Raw genomic sequence first — 18,533 nt, 5'->3', positions numbered from 1 at the left:
CGCCATGACTCGGTGACCCTTTACCATCATTACGCTGTGCATTCCTCAAAGCAACACTGCAACATCAGTCCCATCCCAGTGGGAAGTGTGAGCTTTGCACAGGCATGATGACAAGCGTTGGATGCAGCGTACACCCTCACCCTCTTCGTGGAAATCTGAATAATTTGAAACGTCTGATCACATGTGAGATGACTTCTTTCAACAACAAAAAAAGAACAAGAGAGGGAGAATGGGACTGATGGGAGATGAAGTGATGGCAGTGAAATAGTGCAAAGAATGCCAAGAGAAGGTGTGAGAAAATAAAAAAAAGAATAAAAGAGAAAGAACAAGCGCAAGAGAGAGGAGAAAGTGGCCATCTGTGGAGTTGGAAAGCGGCCAAAAAACCCTGCCCCTAAAACCCAAGCACATGTTTAACCACCTCACTATGTAACATAGACCACCTCAGTCCTGATAAACATGGCAGCATGGAGCAACCCCACACACACAATGAAACTGTCTCACCACTTTACAACTGCTTACACACACACAGCGTTACACGAGTCACTCACGTTTTATGACAGCACAGAAACAATGTTTGCAAAACGCTAACTGCTCTCCACAGCTTGTGAAATATTCAGCACAGACTTCGTTTAGACAGAAATGCTCAAATACAACTTTTCCTTATCTAACTGTGAAGTTTACACACATTACTGCCAATAAAACGTCCAAGTGCACATCAGAAACGCTTTTGTGTCATTCCACCCTGAAAACGCTATTTCAGATTTAGTCTGCTACAGAAAAACTGCGACTCCTGTAAGAATATGGAGGAGAAATTGGACAGATGTCAGTTTCAGGCCACATTTTTGTCCATTCTTTCATAAGCCTGGTGAAATAGCCTGAATAGCCTGACTCTTAAGCTGCTGTCACCATGTGACCGAGACAACTGACCACTTTGACATTAAGTGCACGAGTTTATGTCAGTTTTACCGCTGATCATATCCACTAGAAACATTTGTCCATGATGTTCTTGTTTCATCGATGAAACATGAAGGCAACCACAACGTGCTTAAGAAAAACACACAGTCACCAGCTTCTTCGTCACAACAATTCCCTCCCATGCACATGTTTACAAATGACAGGAGCACAAAAGCTCGGGCAAGTCTCAGCCAGGAGTCTGGGCTATGTCTTACATTCCACACACACATGAAATTCCAGCCAAATGTCCCGGAGGCAGTTCCGTTTAAATGCCAGAAAGTACCATGACACACTTTTATCCGAAATTTCGATCAATTCTCAAAGAGTATGAAAGCTGACGTTTTGATCGTTTTTTGCTTTTAAATTCCATTTGGGATTATTTGGATGAAGGGATAAGACTCATAATCCCACGCTAACGCATGATAAATAGGTTGTTTTGACGCTTGAACTAACTGTTTGAGTTCAATACGGAACTGCAAGACATGTTCACTCAACCCAGTTAGACATTGTATGAAAAAAACTAAATATTTAGGCATGTGTAGTGTATCATAAATAAATTCTGTTATGTTTCTTACAGCCCATCAGCTCACACCTTGTAGTTGACACCTTTACATAGTTCAGGACTTAAAGAGCAATTCTGCAGCTCTACTGATGCTAAGTAGCGAGCGACAAACTACTGTTATTTTATAGGCCATATAACTTCACATCTTTAAGAGCACTGCGTTTGTTTTTCCAGCTCCAATAGAAACAGACTGCAAAGTAAACGCTTCTGTGACGCCACTCAATTTATATTATTTACAAACTTGCAGAGGAAGATAAGAGGCCAGGCAGACGCTAAAGATTACGAAAAAAAAGTGCGCCTAGCCGAAAGATAGAAGACAAAACTGCAATTCAGACCAGAGAGTATAAACAGAGGAGTGTAAACCATACATTATGAAGATCAGAGCATGAACCCTAAAACAAAACAAAAAAAAGCATAAAACACATGATATTAAACCCTACAAGTATGTTCCCAAATTCTATATACAGAGCATAACCACAACACGGAGCCCAAAGCAGAAACGGTAGTGTGGTCTGAACGCCAGGAGTAAAAACTGAATTCCACAATACTAACATTTCTAACTGTACATATGCATGTGTGAACCCAAAAACTACCTATTGTAATCGTGCAGTAAAAAACCATTAGCAATATAAAGCCATATTAGTATTAAACCCCTGTATGTTACCAGTCATCAGTGAATGACAAAGTGTATTCTTCATTAATTAGTCCAAAATCTAGAATACCAACCAAATTCATTTGCATATGCGCTAGTGTGAACACTAAATTAAGTACAAAAGACTTAAGACTGAAGTAGAAAACACAAGCATTCCACCATCACTTGCAGTTTACTTTTAGAGTAACTTTTATGGTGAAGGTGCAGAATTAACTGAACACGAGAGGCCTAGCATAACTGTGTAAACCCCAAAGAAAAACTCCAGAATACAAATTAGGGACAAACTCCAGCTCCCAAAAACAAAAATAAAAAAACAATAATAAACCCTGTAGTCGCTAAAAACTTGACTATGTGTAACACTAGAGTATAACCTTCTTTATATAAACTACAAATCTGTGAATAGATATCAGTGTGAACCCTAAAAACATAAAGAGAAGTATCAAACAATTCTGGTATTGAACTGTGGTAGAGTCCATCTAGATTTTACAGTAGGTACAATAGTGGTGTGTAAACCACATTTTTTTCATGTACAAATGTGCATTCTTGTACAAATCAAGAATAAACTCTTTAGCAGCTATACGCTTTACAGTGTATAACACTAAAGTATAACCTTGTTTATATAACCTACAAACTTGATATAAACTCAAAGCATCACTCTCAGTGAAGAATAAACAGAAGTATAAAACAATCGCATTCTACTGCCCCAGAATGCATCCAGAGTTTATTGTAAATACAAAAGTAACCTTTAGAACCACTAGAAGCATAAATATTGAGCATAAAACAAAAACATGACGCAGTTTAAGATGTAAAAACCACTTGGTATACGTGAACTTTTAGAATACACACAATGTGTGTCTCTAAAAATGTACAAATGTATGAGTGAAAATGTGAAAACCCTATAGTAGCTGTACACTCAACAGTGTATAACAAAATAGTGTAACTTTTTCTAATATAACATACAAACCGAATATTAGTTCAGTTATTAAACTGCAGTGTGAACGCAATGAGGAACAAAACACATTCTAGGAATTAAGTACAAAAACAAAAAATGTCTAACACCTTAACTGCATAAAGCACAAAGAATAATAATGCAGCAGGGTTAAACCTGTCACATGCATACGAACTGAATGTTGGGCTAATGTGAACGCACAAGTGAAATGAATGAGTCTGGATTAGATTTCATGGGATTTTACCTGCGCCAGCTGCCGCGGGTCCGGAGCCCCGAACAGAGAGGAGCTGGAGCTGAAGCTGATCGCTCCTCTTCGGCTTAGCACATGCTTGGGAACCGGCCTATCCAGAGGCAACACCGGTAACTGATAACATACTTCCATTGAACAATATGAACGCAGGATCCGGATAAAAAAAAGATTAAATAAAAAAAAGCGCAACCATTTAAAAGAAAACTCAATGCAATGGAACGAGGTCTTGCAAAAAAAAAAAAAAAAAAAAAAAGAACAAAGTAAGAAAAAAAATTCGGGTTTATTAATATTATTATTGTTGCTGTTGTTTTATTCTTGAAACACAATTAAACTGACGTTCACGAGTCGAAGTGCTTCATTTTGTTCGGCTCGATGGGGAAAGTCGCGCGCGCGCACGCACACACCTCCGTCGTTGGTGCTGTCCGTGTTTGCTCGTACGCGTGGTTCATTTTTTCCCTTCTTTCCTTTTCTCTTTCTTTATTCGGTGTCTCTCCCTCTTCTCCTTTCCTCGGGCAAACCGGGCCCTTCTGACGACGAGGCCTCGATCTTTTTAGTATCTTTAAAAAAATGCTTCCTCATTTTAAACTCCGTTGTGTGTGTGTGTGTGTGTGTCAATGTGTGAGTGTGAGTCAACGTGTGTGTGTGTGTGTTAGTCGAGCCTCATCGTGAAATGGCTCCGCGCAACGTTTCCGAATAAAAAGACAAAAGGCATGACCACTTCAAGAAAAAAAAATGCAACAGTGTAACACGAAGAGGAAGAATGCACGAGCGGTCAAAAAGGAAAGAAAGAAAGGAATCCAGCAGGAAATGAGCATTGACTCGTTTTCATGGGGGGGTTCCGACCGATTTCATTCAAGATCAGCGCCGCATTTTTTTATTCAACGCTCTTCTTTTTTTCCTTTTCTTCTTTTTCCCCCCTCCTCTCAATGCAGACAGATAAGAGAGAGCAGACCACACAGCTCACTCAATGCACCAGTGTGTGGCTTGGACACAAATAAATAAATAAATACATTTAAAAAATAAGAATAATAAAGCATTTCCGACGCGGGTATTATTGTCCCTTCGTTCATTTGACGCTCTTGAAATAATTGAAAACAAAAAAAAAAGAAGCACGCGTTCACTCCACAGGCTGTTTGTTGTTTTTTTTTTTTTTCTCCTTCTCCTTTGCTTTGCTTTGCTTTTCCCCAAAACACTGCAAGCAGCTTCCGAACATGCAGACAAGGAGGCTGAACGAAAAGCACCGCTTAGAAAAGAAATTCCAACCAATACCGGCTTGACTTTTCGTGTAAACCCGGATTTGATTGGACGAAACCGAAACTCGATTTCAATTCTAGCCATATGATTGGCCAGACGCCCAGGGCGACTCCGAGACTGATTGATATGCAGTCGTGTGCCGACTGTATGGACCTCAGCGAGGGTATTCCACACGCAGGGGTTTGCCCTACATCACCGCCTGTGATTACCCTCACTGGCATGAGTCACTCAGAGAACACACGTTCTTACTTAAAGTGCCCCTGGAATCAAAATGAGTGTTTTACACTTTACTGTTATGGACACCAGTGGAATTGCAAATCTCAAAAGAAAGCAAAAAAATAGTTTGGGGGAGATTTCATTCATCAGTCAAGGCTTTATTCTGCTCAGGGTTTTTGGCCTATCCTGGGAACACTGGGAATACACTCTGGATGAGATGCCAAGGAATCTTGTCCTCTACTCAATCCACTTTCTGGAAGTATGGAGGACACTAGAGAACCCAGAGGGAACCCATGTTGGCACAAAACACAAAGATTGGAACTGATCCCTCAAATTGTGACATGGCAACACTATTTAGTAAATCTTCAAAGACTCAACATGTACTACATCATCTAGTCAACGTGCTGCACACCATAGCGAGATGTTGTCATCTAATGTGATGTTTCATCCTTCCAATGATGTCACAGTGTTGTGCTAACGTCAGCTTGGTGGTGGTTTGTGCTAATATGTTGTTTTTCCATAGTTGTTCATCGGTGACAAAGCGTAGAGTTTGGTGTCTTTCTCCAAATGACTACTTTTAACACGTACGATATACATCGCTGACGTTCATTTTGGGAAGTCCTGCAGACCCGACGTCAATATTGAAGTAAAAGAGTTGGGAAGGAGAAGTGTAGTTTTTGTTTAGAATGTAGACAAGTTTGTTTAAGGAGCCCATCGATCTCTTTTATCCTCAGGCCTACAAGAAGGTCTTGCTCTACCTTAGTGACGGCTCGTTCATGAATAATTTGTTCAATTTTTGTCTTTAATATGACTCAGAAAAACGAGCAGTCTCAAAGAGTGATAGTTTCTACTGGACACGTATAAACATAGCATCACAAAATCTCCGTAGGTTATGTACAGGAAACAGAATTTAGTAGTTCACCTCTTGACTCTTCTAGTCCGAGTCTTTTGTCACATGACTCCTATATATATTTGTTCATTTTGATGAATGAGTCACTAAAATGATCAGATCTTCCCATCACTACTCCAAAGTAGCAGCTTAATAGCAGTTGGATATGTGTTCAGTTCATACAGTTTGGCGTCTATGTGTCTATTTGGAAGTGGAGTGTTTTGGCACTCTGTTCAATGTCAGAATGAAGCTCCCTAAGCGATTCTGACTTTATACGCCCTCAGGGCTTCTCTATCACTAGCAGGAAGTAAGAATTTCTTTTATCACCTCTGGTAACTGGCAGAACTGCCAATAAGCCTCAGCTCAGTTTTCTGCAGCATAAACATGTGGCATCACGTTGTCCAGAATTTTGTCCGAATGGACAGGCAGTGGTCACTATATTTCGGTAGTTTGCTAAGCCACTGGAAAGTCTGTTGGGTGTGTCTGTAATGCTATTGGCTGCTATGCAAATCAGTCAAGCATTTCAACAGGCTGTCACTGTGACTTCCTCTTACAAAAGGAAGTACATGGGTATACAGAATCTAATCACTGCTCATAAGCATTGTGGCTTTAACTAGCAGTGTACACAAAACGTCATTCCACACCATATCACTTTGAATTTAACCTTTTAAAATAAACAAGCATGAAAAACAGCCTCTGTATACCTCGCATACTTAGCATCCCTGAGAGAAAATGAGTCAAAGGCAAATGTTGATCTGGACCGAGCACTTCATATGGCTCACATACCATCATGGAATGACAGCGATGAACTCATCCAAATCTGAGTGCCAGAACACGACCACAACTCAACCTTGATGACAGGAATGCTGTTCAGCAGGGGGGGAGTTAGGAATGACTTCAAGGGCTATCAGAAGGCAAAGAGCTCCCCAAAGGACCACCAGGAGTGGGCTGAGGAAGCCTTGTTTATGAACCTGTCAGGTTTCAGATTGTTAAAAAGCATTACAATGATTTCCTATTAAAAATGAGCATTTTCCTACCATGATCTCTTGGGGTTGATATTTTTTCCGAGATATATCAAATCTCTGGAAAGAGAAGGGGTTATCGTATGGTTAAATAATGATGGTGGTGCAACTCTTTCCATAAATACTGTATAAAATACAGATCTCCTTACTGAGAAGAGTCTTTTATGATATTCAGCTGATGTGCCAAATACTTTTCATAATCAAGTTATTATACAGGACAAATTACAACAAAAAACTCACTTTTAACAAAAAGACAAATGTTTAAGCAGAGGATTCAGTTAGTATTTATCCATTTGCCTAGCTCTTGTGATTTTCCATTATAAATCAAATCACACCATTTTTGCTTGTTAAGATTTGTGCAAATTTCAATAAATGGACGATTAATGAGAGCTGAGACTGTACACCATTTTGACTGCACATTCTGGACTGACATACGTTTCCTTGCACATCTAATTATCTATTTAGAGAAACAATAGATAAAAACACACTATACGTTCAGTACATATAATAATCAGATCTATTGATTGGATTAATTCGCCTCTACTTTTTTTTTTATGCTTGGCTTCTTGTATTAGTGTAAATTGTATGACGTGAAAGCCTTTTATCCATTGAAATTTCCAGAATAATAGTAAATAACCAATAATGCTGCACCTTTACAGTGCATCAACAGTGCAGGATTGCACTTTACATTCGACCCTGTAAGAAAACTCAGCACTTTTATGCCCAATTCATTTTGGATGAAAGGCCAAACCTGTGACTGTAAAAGAATTAAACATAAGATGTTTTCGTTTTAGAGTGTTTGAATGTATTAACTTGAATTGCAGGAGGCCGAGGGGACAATAGCACGCTGTGCCATGGCAACAATCAGGCCGTATGCCAACGGAGGGTACAATGACTCGCTCCCACCTCCTCCCTAGCAGCTTAGAATACAATTCAGCACAGCCCAGCCCCCTGCCATGCGGCCCTGAGCCTCTTCCGCCGAGATCAATTTCACCCTCCTGAAGCATTAAACCTGGACCTGAATGTATGATCATAAATAAGTATGCATTCTGGATATGTAGAAAAAATATTGCTTTTAGACCAATTCCTTTAGACCAAGCACGATTAATATAATTATTACTCAAAATCATTCACTAGAACTGTGAAATGTGTTTTTTACAGTTATGCTTTTCAGTAGGACACTGATATATATATATCAGGATCAGAAGTAACAAATGAGAATTATTTTATGAAATTACAAAACCTAGTTAGAAGTACCTTTAATATATATAAATAAATTAAATACCCTTGTGAGTGTGATTTCTTCTGTACATTAAGATGACCCTGAGAATGTAAAATCCTTAAAAAAAATCATAATCAGTTTCCTAATCAAAGAATCATTTATTTCTTGATGACTTTATTTTCCTTGTTTTCACACCATGACAAATTCCTTGCACATGCAACTCATAGTACTTGGCAATGAATGTGATTTTGATGAGTCTTTTGTGTGCACAATTGTTTGTGCCTGAAAAATAATAATGGGAAAAAGTTTGCATCTGCAATGGTTTATTTTACAATTTACACTTTACAGTATATAAACCAGTCAGATCTCTATAAAGGATTGCATATACAGGACACGATATTTATTTGATCAGTATTTCACTCTGTAGTGGATTTGGTTGTTTAACACTTTTTTCGTGATTATTTGGCTTGATATTTTATGATGTAATGATGAAATGTAATGATGATTCAGTGCTTATGGGTTTGGTGTGAATGGAGCTCTGAACACTTGAATGCATGGAGTTGCATAACCAGGAGCAGTGATGGACAGCATGCAATGTGCTACAGTCTCCATGCACTGCTCATCAGGGACTCTCCTCATTCCCTAACTAGGAGGAAACCATTTAGGAATGATTTGTTTCTGAAGCACTGTTTGCAGTACACAGTGTTCATGCGCCTGCATCAGCTTCACCGAGGGCCCCAGGGGAAGTGTGGTGTGATGAGAGGAGGGACGCGGCGCACCTGTTAATTCCTCCTGAGACGCCGCCTGAGAGGCTCTGAATCCGGTGTATGCTTTGCCCCAAGTCATATCACACGCACTTTTACTCTCTGCATAATTGACGGCGCTTGTGTAAATCAGGCATGGCGCAGGGCCCTGTCCTAATCCCACTTCTATTCACTTCCCTTTAACACTTCCACTCGGAAAGATCCGTGACGCAATCGCAGGGGGGGAGGTGGTGTCACTCAAAATATTTCCCTACAAAACTCGGTTCTCTTGCTCATGCGTATTTTTCTTAACATCTCTTCAAAATCTATTTTTTTTAACCTTATCACATTTTTATAACTTTTGTATGTATATGTAATATGTATGTATATACATGAACAAACAGAAAACCCCCTGCGTGTTGGACTCGTCCAACTTGACTCGAACCAAATAGCGGCATTACTGTGAGGTGCTCGTGTTATATACAGCATTCAAAAAGCACAAGCTATTTCTAATAAACTACATAAACAAAGGGAATTTGACTCCAAATGAATTAGTTACTGTTGTTGTTCTGTTTGACGTGTTATTTCATTTACAATTCCAAACATCATTCTATAGCCTACATGAGTGTGCCATGGCAATGTGCTCTGTCGCCATCTGGTGGCTGTATCAGTAAAACACATGCAAATTGTGTCCAGCTATAGCAAGAGCGCCAAGATTGACCAAATTTAATATAAACAAGCCGTGTTTTTAACTTCTCTAAATGTATATATTCTTTTCTTTTTTGTCTTTAATTTATATATTATAAGTTTATATACTGTGCCTAGAAGCATATGTTAATAAGACAATCCTTGTGTGTGAACACCCTTGCCAATTAAACCTATTTTGGTTCTGTAACTAATTGTGATTGTATACAGGATTTTGCAGTCATTTCCAGTTTTCAGGCCTCTTGTCTGTAAAACATTTAAGTAAAAAAGCAAGTAAGAACATTATATTTTTACTATTACACATAAAATCTTTCTACCCAAATAAAATATTGATTTGGTATCACTCTGTTCAGTTTTTTTAATCTACACTTTAATAGTAGGAGATGGTAATTCAGTGGTTAAGCTGTTGGTTTTCTGATCAGAAGGTTGTGAGTTCAAATCCCAGCACCTCCAAAACAACTGGCAAATCAAACAAAGGCCCTTAACCTTAAACTGCTCTTTTGTGTGAGGTAAATATAAACAATGTGAATAAGAGCAAATGGCATAAATGTATTATGAAAAATGATGGACAATTCTGGTCTTACTTAGACAATAGCACAATTTAATAATGATGTAATATCTAATCAATTGCTCTCTAATATAAAATCAGTTTATTAATTTGACAAATGACTAGTTTACTAATGACAAATATGAAATAAGTAGTGGTGAAATTGTGTTTTCAGCTTTGAGACTGGCACACGTTTTAAAAAGAAAGCAGAATTATCTATAAATCAACTATATATCCAATAAGTACATATTTATCCTAAATATATAAATTTATCCTAGCCCTTTCTTTAAAAGATAAAATCATATCATTTGGTATTTATTAACACATTAAAGTAGCGATTTGTAATGTTTGGAGCCCCCTGCTGCCTGTGAAGTAAACTGCAATGAAAAATGTATCCCAACCTGTAATGTCCAAAACAACATGCTACTCTTTTTTCTGTAGGCCTAAATGTAGCTGTGTTTGACATGGGACAGAGGTCATTTCAGGGAAAACATGTTCTGTGCTATATTTAAAATGGTTTGATCATTAAAAATCTACAGACACTTGAAAAAACACTAAACAGAATTTGGATATATACATATGCTGTGTGTATTTACATTTATTTGTGTTATAAGATGTACAGATATAGCTGTACCTTATTAGTACTTATGATATACTATTAATTACAGAATTTCTTCCAGACAATTCTATTGTAAAAAAAAATAAATCAAATATATACACTTGAAAATTAAGGGTTCTGTTTATTAGATTAGTTTAAATATATGGATGTCAGCCTTTTTTTTACATAGTAATTAGTTATTCAAATAAGGTTTTGATGTTTTGTATAGGTACAATATATAATATTACAGGTAAAAACATTAAATTTGATAAAGAATCCAGGATTTTTAGTGTATTTCTTCTTCTTCTGGCTTCTGCCATTAGGGGTCGCCACAGCGGATAATCTGTCTCCACACTACTCTGTCCTCTACATCTGCCTCTTTCAACCCAACTACCTGCATGTCTTCCCTCACCACATCCATAAACCTCCTCCTTGGTCTTCCTCTTTTCCTCCTTCCTGGTGGCTCCATCCTCAGCATTCTCCTACTGATATACCCCATGTCCCTCCTCTGCACATGTCCAAACCATCTCAATCTCACCTCCCTCACCTTGTCTCCAAAACGTCCTACATGCGCTGTTTCTCTAATAAACTCGTTTCTAATCCTGTCCATCGTCGTCACTCCCAGTGATTTTTAGTTTATTTATTAATTTAATGGCAAAATAAATCCACAAGATGGCGCTATGACACGCTTTTACTTAAAGCTAAATATTAATGAATTCAGACACACCTGTATGTTTTTAGATATGAGTACATAAAGGGAATTTGTATGTGTTCTATATAATAAACTCTTTCATTTCATCATCATTTCACATCTTTGGATCCATCCATATATCTGTCACTCCATTTATCTATCTATACATTAATCCATCCATTCTAGTCTCCTCTAAGAGTTTACCAAACACACACATGCTGAAACCTAATCAGGTATGTTGCAGTTACCTGAACTCATGACTCAGTCCATGGATAATTCATTTGCCTAGTGATCCACTCACTTGTAGAGGAGCAACCTGACTCCAGTGACCCGTCTGCAACACCTCGCAGAGGATCGGCTCTTGCAGCGTCACAAAGTCGGTTCAACAGGTAGGTGAGCTAACTGCATTCTTTCTGTATCATTTCTGATACCGTGAGTACAGTTATATATTAGGTGTTGGTCATTTGTTCAGGATTTTAGCATTTAAAATGTCTTGAGAAACATCACAGTTGTGTAAATTTGCAGGATATTAAATATTCAGTACCGTGGAAATATTCAGTGTCAGGGATGGAATTATTCAGGTAGAGGAGATCAAACAATATACAGGTGTGTGTTGAATCTATGTTATTTGTAAACATCATTTTCCAGGCTACAGGCAGTAAATGTTTATTCTTCACCAGGTCAGCGAGAACATATTAAAGGCCTACAAATTCAGGCTTTCTAAAATACATTTAAAGTAGAAAGTTGACTCTTTCTGCCTTGATGAATTCCTGTCCCTCTGCAGACATTTTATTTATAGTATATGTGATATGAAGGTAATGCTCAGGGAACATGACTGAACAAAGACAGCGAGCCCTGTCCACGTCAGGCGAGGCTCTCTACCAGGTGCTCGGCCTTGACAAGAACTCCACTCACGATGACATCAAGAAATCGTACAGGTGGGTTCGAAGGTCTCCTGCTGGCTGTAGATCTTTCTAAATCACTACACGACTTCTGAAAATAGGATCTTCCGCTGTCCCTGGTGGAAAACATCTAGCAACTTAAACGATTGTTTGTTCCTGGATGTACTTGTGTAAACAGGGTTTAGTCTGTTAAGCCAGTGGAAGGGAAGCAGAAAAATCTGCAATTTGATCTATTTTAAGCTTTCTGACTAGCTGTGTTGCTTTTAGACAATTGAAATTGATGGCCTACTAAATTTGTTTCAGATTTCAGGATTAAATTGGATAGACAATGTGAAACTAGTGCTGTACTGTTGGTGCTTGCAGTGCGGAAACACTATCTGTATACGGTCACGAACATCATAATGACTACAATGACTCTAAAATCACTGTTTTTTATGCAGTTAAAAAAATAGGGTAGTTTTATAATACATAAAAAAAAAAGTAGGTGTAAATTCATGCAGACTCATGTATTGGGTATTATACTTCATTTTCGCTTCAAATCAAGCACTCAGCTACTCTGCACTCACTTCATCTAAAAATAGTTCATGTCTGAGTGGTGCTCCAACAATTACAGAGACTTAAGTGCGCTAATTCGCGTTGCCTTTAAGACCCATTTAGTTGTAAAAGCGTTTTTAACAGCACTTGCTTAAAGTTAATGAATATGTCATCGAAGCAAGTCGTTCTAAATCCGTCAGCTTAATGAAGAATTAATGAGCATGTGTGCTTGGAGCGTTATAAAATGTTGATGAGAAATGACAAAATCTTAGGGGACTACTTTACCTTTACTGAAAAGATATAAATTATACAAACAGAGCTATGTATATTTAAAGCTTTTATAGAGCTTAATTAATGGACAATGGGTGAACTTTAGTTTTTTTTAGATCCTTTTATATGCTGATGAACTGGATGCATTTATTTCATACCAGCCACATGAGGCCCATATCAATCGAGATCAGTTCCCAACAGGGAAACTCAAAAAAACAGAAGAAAGGTAATAAGCTTGCATGCCCTTATAAAAGGTGTGTAATCTTATTAAGAACAGCACATGATGATTCTAACCCGGGAAAGTTTGGTGACGCAGTGTGAACACAGCGTGAGCTCAGTTTACACACACCAAACTGGCGTGTGTAATAGACAGGTGTAAAAAAAAAAAAAAAAAGAAGGATCAAACATCTATTTCCAAGCAAACATCTGTTTAATGCTGACATCACATGATAAAACACAAATACTTCTCATTCAGTTGAACTTTTCCTTCTTTCCTTCTTTGTCATATAAGAATGAAAAGCAAAGTGTGCAAAAGTTTGCATTCCCTTAACACAGTGAGGATGACAATGACAAATAATTTACTCCAAGACCCAAAGTGTCTCAAATGTTCCTTTATTATCCAAGTATTAAAAAAAGCAATGAATCACTCATTTCCAGTTGTCAGTACCTCTTCCTTCCTAAATGTAAAAAAAAAAAAAAAAAATATATATATATATATATATATATATATATATATATATATATATATATATATATATATATATATATGTATACAATATAGTATATAACAATATATTGTAATTTTACAATATATATATATATATATATATATATATTTAGAATTATATTTATATATATTATAATTATTATTATTATTTTTTTTTTAAACAACTTGCTTTGCTTTTGTAACACCCTCTAACTGACTACTGATTCTGTGTTTTGTGAGCAGCTTTTGGATCTAAAGGCTGCAGAATTTACCTCAGAACTTTTCCAGACAGAACTTTTCCAGACAGAACTTTTCCAATTGTAACCCTGCCAGATCTCATAGAAACACTTCTTCGAATTAAGTCTGGAGGCTAAAAGGGTCATGGCAAAACCATCTTCTTTCTTTTGGTCCTTTTCAAATTTTTTTTCTGTTGCTGTTTTTCTATGAGTGTTGGATTGTTGATTCATTGCTAATTTCCTGGAAATCTTTTCTATCTGACAAACCAAAAGATGCCTTTACACCCACAACGTTTCGGAGTTGCAAACATTTGCACTAAACTGTATCACTGGGATATTTATGTCATTGCCATAATCCTGTAGCCTCGTTTTGAAGAATCTGTGCAGGTCCAGCTCATGTAAATATATATTTTTTTGGACAGGAAGCTCGCTTTGAAATATCACCCGGACAAGAACCCGGAGAACCCTGATGCTGCTGAGAAGTTTAAAGAACTCAACAATGCTCACTCTGTCCTCTCGGACGTCACAAAACGGAACATTTATGACAAGTATGGCTCGTTGGGACTCTATGTGGCCCAGCAGTTTGGAGAGGAGAATGTGAACACTTATTTTATGCTCTCCAGTTGGTGGGCCAAGGTGAGAGGAATTTAACTAGTGCTCGCTGATAATCCTATGAGCACATGGACTTTAAATTTTGACTTCTAGCTAGATTCAAATAAATAACCTGTGTATGTCTGTGTGTGCCTACATTTGTCTACAGGGTCTGTTTGCCATTTGTGGCGTGCTGACAGGCTGCTATTTCTGCTGCTGTCTGTGTTGCTGCTTCAACTGCTGCTGTGGGAAGTGTAAGCCCCGCACTCCTGGAGAGGAAGACCAAGAGTGCTACGTGTCTCCTGAAGACCTGGAAGAGCAAATTCGCACTGACACCGAAAGGGGTGAGCATACACACACACATATACACACACACTGACCAAGACAAACCAATATCTTCATTGTTTAAATTCATTAAGAGTCACTAAACCAATCCATGCATCGTTTTGTGCACTTTTATTCTACAACTTATTGATACTGAATTTCAGATTATTCTATATTTGCATGGTCAGATGTAATGAAATGAAGTTCCACCCTGACCTTTTTTCCAAAATTTTCCGAATGTGTTACACTCCTTCTATAACACAGTAATTACATGTTTTAAATTAAAGAACAGCATATAGTTTTACAATTACACTATATGGACAAAAGTTTGTGGACACCTTGGCTTATGATTGGTACTTTTTAAACATTCCATTTTACATTAAGACTCCATTTGCTGTTAGAATATATTCCAATCTTTCAATGTTCCCCTAGATGTTGGAGTGTTCTTGTGGAGATTTGTGTGAGATTTATTCAGCCACATGGTTGTTAGTAAAGTCAAGTACTGATGTAAGTCGCCTGGGGTGCAGTCAGCGTTCACATTCATCCCAAAGGTGTTCAATAGGTCCAGCCCATGTGACGCATATCTTCATGTAATTGGCTTTGTGCACAGGGGTAGGTTTGGGTCTCCTAGTTCAAGTGAAGGGAAAATTTAATGTTATCACATCCAAAAGCATCCTATACAAGGTTTTGTTGAAACAGTTTGGAGAAAAAGCAGATAGGGCTGAAAAAGTGTGTCCCAAAACTTTTGTCCATATAGTGTACTTTTAGTGTTGTGAATCATCCACAAAGCTCTCAAGCATGTGTGAGAAATTGCAATAAAAATACACCCTTGAAATTGTTAACTAGTAGTTGGTTAACCATCGAAAATCTGTCAATTTAATACAGTGCATATGTTTATTGTAGATATCCTTGTAGTTTTAAGTCATCATTGTAACCTATATGGATGAAAATGTTCTATTCAATGACTCATTTGTTCATATTCTCACATATTAGCTTGATTCCAGGAATTAAGTGTCATTCACATTACGCTGAAGAAAAACAAAGCTTACCCATGGATTCCTTTTTGGTGTGTGTTTTCCGCAGAAGCCTTTTATATCAGGGGCCGAAGCATTGAGCTTAAAATACACAATTTATCCAACACCCACCCTGTTACTGACAACAAATAGACTACATACTTCTGAGCCAGATGTTTGGATGTAAACCGTTGTCTTTGCGCCAGTTCTCAGTAGGAGGTTTTTAAGGCCCTCACAAAGCTGATAATTACTGCTTCTGAGTCATTTCTCTGAGCGAGTTTGCATACCGGTTATTTTTACTTATTACACAATAATAAGAGGCAATGTGTTTGTTTCTGGCCTTTGGAAAAATATCAAGAGTATCAGTAGACACGAAACCTTTAATGTATGCTGAGTTCAAGTCTGGTAAGAACAGGCAAGTCTGTAGAAACAGGTTGGCACTGCTAATAAATATATTTAAAAAGAACACCTATGGAAATATCACATATACTTCTTGATTTACTTAAAAAACTTGTGTCGAGACTCAAAACCTTCAGGCCGATAAGGATTTAATAATCTCACCAGGCCGCACTTCAAACTGGGATAATGGAACAAGTGCTCTGGCGTCCTTGAACTGGAGGAAAAATCTATTTATTTCAGCAGGAAGCCCAATCACAGGCCATGTTCTAATGTGAGCTGGCCCTATGTAAGAAGCAGTACTCATTTTGCTTGATGATGATTGTCATCACTTACCTGTGTGTGTTTGTGTGTGTTTGGCCAGATGGTGACACTCCTGTAATGCATCAGCCAACTAATGCGAGTGAGAAGACCCAGCTGATTGGGGACGGACACCGGACATATACCTGAGAGAGAGAATGTCTTTATAATACTTTCTGATATGCTTTTGTTTTCAATAACTGTTGTGTGTAATGTACAAATATAACACACATCTCATAACGCTGACACAGTAATTTAATGGTGATGCACACACAATGCACGGTATACATTGATGTCTATTAATTATGGATATTTTCCTACCAATGCTGTCTGTACATAACTTATTAACAGATCATAAGAATTATTATAATGGAATGTGACCCTGATGCCTAATATATTAAGAATAAAAGAATGTTTTCACAAAAAGAGGACATAGACACGATTGTTTAAAACTAATGACAAAGTGGCCATATTTACTGAGAAGGTTTTTTTATCTTTTTTAACACATACTAGGTCACTGCTATATCTCATTTTCCTATATCGTCATCATACACACCAAAACACTACTTTGTAAGCGTCAGGCTACTGGGAAGAAACACCACCCAAATGAATATCTGATCACTGGTGGTTCTGTTGTAATCCTTTTCTACTGATGGACAATACAAAGTAAGAAACTGAAAAATTTGGCAAAAGTATGGTTAGTAAAAATTTTCATCGGTTTTAACTGTAGAGCTTTACAGAAATAAACAGGTTATAAAATATGATAATATATATAATATCTCCCAGAGATAGGGCATCAGGAAGAATCAGGAAATCTTTAAATAGTTCTTCTAATATAAACACCAATTTATATATTAATTTATTCATTTTTAAAATGGTAAAAATTATTGACTCCTTCGAGCCGGATTCGAACCAGCGACCTAAGGATCTCCGTGTAACCGCTACAGTCCTCCGCTCTACCAACTGAGCTATCGAAGGGTGCTGGCAAAGATTATTTACTATACCAATATATAATACCCATGGCACTCGCATATGCGCTTTAGAAAGTTCGCTTAATCATCCGGCGATCCGTCGAATTGCGGTATTGGTTCTCGTATTCTCCAACGGTTCTATTTTCTTCCCCAGTTTGCTGCATAATTGCCAGCGCATTCAGACAACGATGAGCGTCTCCACTTGTGGTTGGATCACTTAAGCAAGATAACTGGTTCATGGATGTGGTGAAAAAAAACATGCAGGTAGTTGGTTTGAAAGAGGCACATGTAGAGGACAGGGGGGTATGGAGACGGATGATCCGCTGTAGCGCCCCCTAATGGGAGCAGCCGGAAGAAGAAGACTTAAGTAATATCACTGCAAGAAAAATGTTGAATATCAACAGAATAATTTCAGCACCAATTCTGTCTGTACATAACTTATAAGCAGATCATAAGAATTATTATAATGGAATGTGACGCTGATGTCTAATATATTAAGAATAAAAAATGTTTGCACAAAAGTGTGAACTGGTTTTCGGCGTAATCCTCCTGTAGTTGAAGATTCACCACTTGTCGTTGGATCACTGCAAGAAAAATTGACAAAGAAAATTGACTCCTTCGAGCCGGATTCGAACCAGCGACCTAAGGATTACTATGTAACTTCTACAGTCCTCCGCTCTACCAACTGAGCTATCGAAGGGTCAAACTCGTCGTTTCATAAAGAAAACTTTATAAAGTATACATGTGTTCTGGGAGCGACTCGCGGATTTACAACGTAATCGCCACTAAAATTAACGTTTAAGGGTGAAAATAAAGAAAGAAAAAAACCTGAATTAATTCACCAACGATAGATGGTACGCATTATGTATATTATAAGTGGTAGAAGTTCTAAGCTGAATGTTAAGGGGGAATTAGCTCAAATGGTAGAGCGCTCGCTTAGCATGCGAGAGGTAGCGGGATCGATGCCCGCATTCTCCAAAGTAACTTTTTCCTATTTGATGTGTTCGATTATTGCAATTGTGTCGTTATTATTTTG

At 37.8% G+C, this 18,533-nt stretch overlaps 2 protein-coding genes and 3 non-coding genes across 8 annotated transcripts in view; 2 read left to right on the top strand and 3 right to left on the bottom strand.

Moving 5' to 3' along the window:
- The window catches only part of pde7a (phosphodiesterase 7A), a 35,821-nt gene extending 31,095 nt beyond the window's left edge, over positions 1-4,726 (bottom strand). For 2 of the 4 annotated variants that reach the window (XM_046833488.1, XM_046833489.1), the window contains exon 1: positions 3,362-4,724. In XM_046833488.1, coding sequence (XP_046689444.1) covers positions 3,362-3,499 — 138 coding nt within the window. In that variant the 5' untranslated portion in view covers positions 3,500-4,724. Of the gene's footprint in view, positions 1-3,361 lie in introns of all 4 variants that reach the window. The other 2 variants (XM_046833487.1, XM_046833486.1) reach the window with 2 other exon arrangements.
- A 6,841-nt stretch (positions 4,727-11,567) lies between these two features.
- dnajc5b (DnaJ (Hsp40) homolog, subfamily C, member 5 beta) lies at positions 11,568-16,989 on the top strand. Its single transcript, XM_046877282.1, has 5 exons — positions 11,568-11,643; positions 12,070-12,192; positions 14,325-14,538; positions 14,663-14,837; positions 16,591-16,989. The coding sequence occupies exons 2-5, from the start codon at positions 12,086-12,088 to the stop codon at positions 16,674-16,676; spliced, it is 582 nt and encodes a 193-aa protein (XP_046733238.1). The 5' UTR covers positions 11,568-11,643; positions 12,070-12,085; the 3' UTR covers positions 16,677-16,989.
- A 429-nt stretch (positions 16,990-17,418) lies between these two features.
- Positions 17,419-17,504, bottom strand: trnay-gua. The gene is given in 2 exon segments: positions 17,419-17,454; positions 17,468-17,504. It is a non-coding gene; the product is annotated as a tRNA-Tyr (tRNA).
- Positions 17,505-18,111: 607 nt separating this feature from the next.
- On the bottom strand, positions 18,112-18,197 carry trnay-gua. Its single transcript is given in 2 exon segments — positions 18,112-18,147; positions 18,161-18,197. It is a non-coding gene; the product is annotated as a tRNA-Tyr (tRNA).
- Positions 18,198-18,402: 205 nt separating this feature from the next.
- Positions 18,403-18,475, top strand: trnaa-agc. Its single transcript has one exon. It is a non-coding gene; the product is annotated as a tRNA-Ala (tRNA).
- The last annotated feature ends 58 nt before the right edge of the window (positions 18,476-18,533 follow it).

The sequence above is a fragment of the Silurus meridionalis genome, chromosome 21, assembly GCF_014805685.1.
Source record: "Silurus meridionalis isolate SWU-2019-XX chromosome 21, ASM1480568v1, whole genome shotgun sequence".
Lineage (NCBI taxonomy): Eukaryota > Metazoa > Chordata > Actinopteri > Siluriformes > Siluridae > Silurus > Silurus meridionalis.
Note: the sequence above shows the minus strand (reverse complement) of the source record. Positions and strands in the feature narration are given on the sequence as shown.

Coding starts and splice junctions, on each gene's coding strand:
- dnajc5b (XM_046877282.1), top strand. CDS start 12,086: ATGACTGAACAAAGACAGCGAGCCCTGTCCACGTCAGGCGAGGCTCTC. Junction 12,193..14,324: donor GACATCAAGAAATCGTACAG/GTGGGTTCGAAG, acceptor TTTTTTGGACAG/GAAGCTCGCTTTGAAATATC. Junction 14,838..16,590: donor TCGCACTGACACCGAAAGGG/GTGAGCATACAC, acceptor GTGTTTGGCCAG/ATGGTGACACTCCTGTAATG.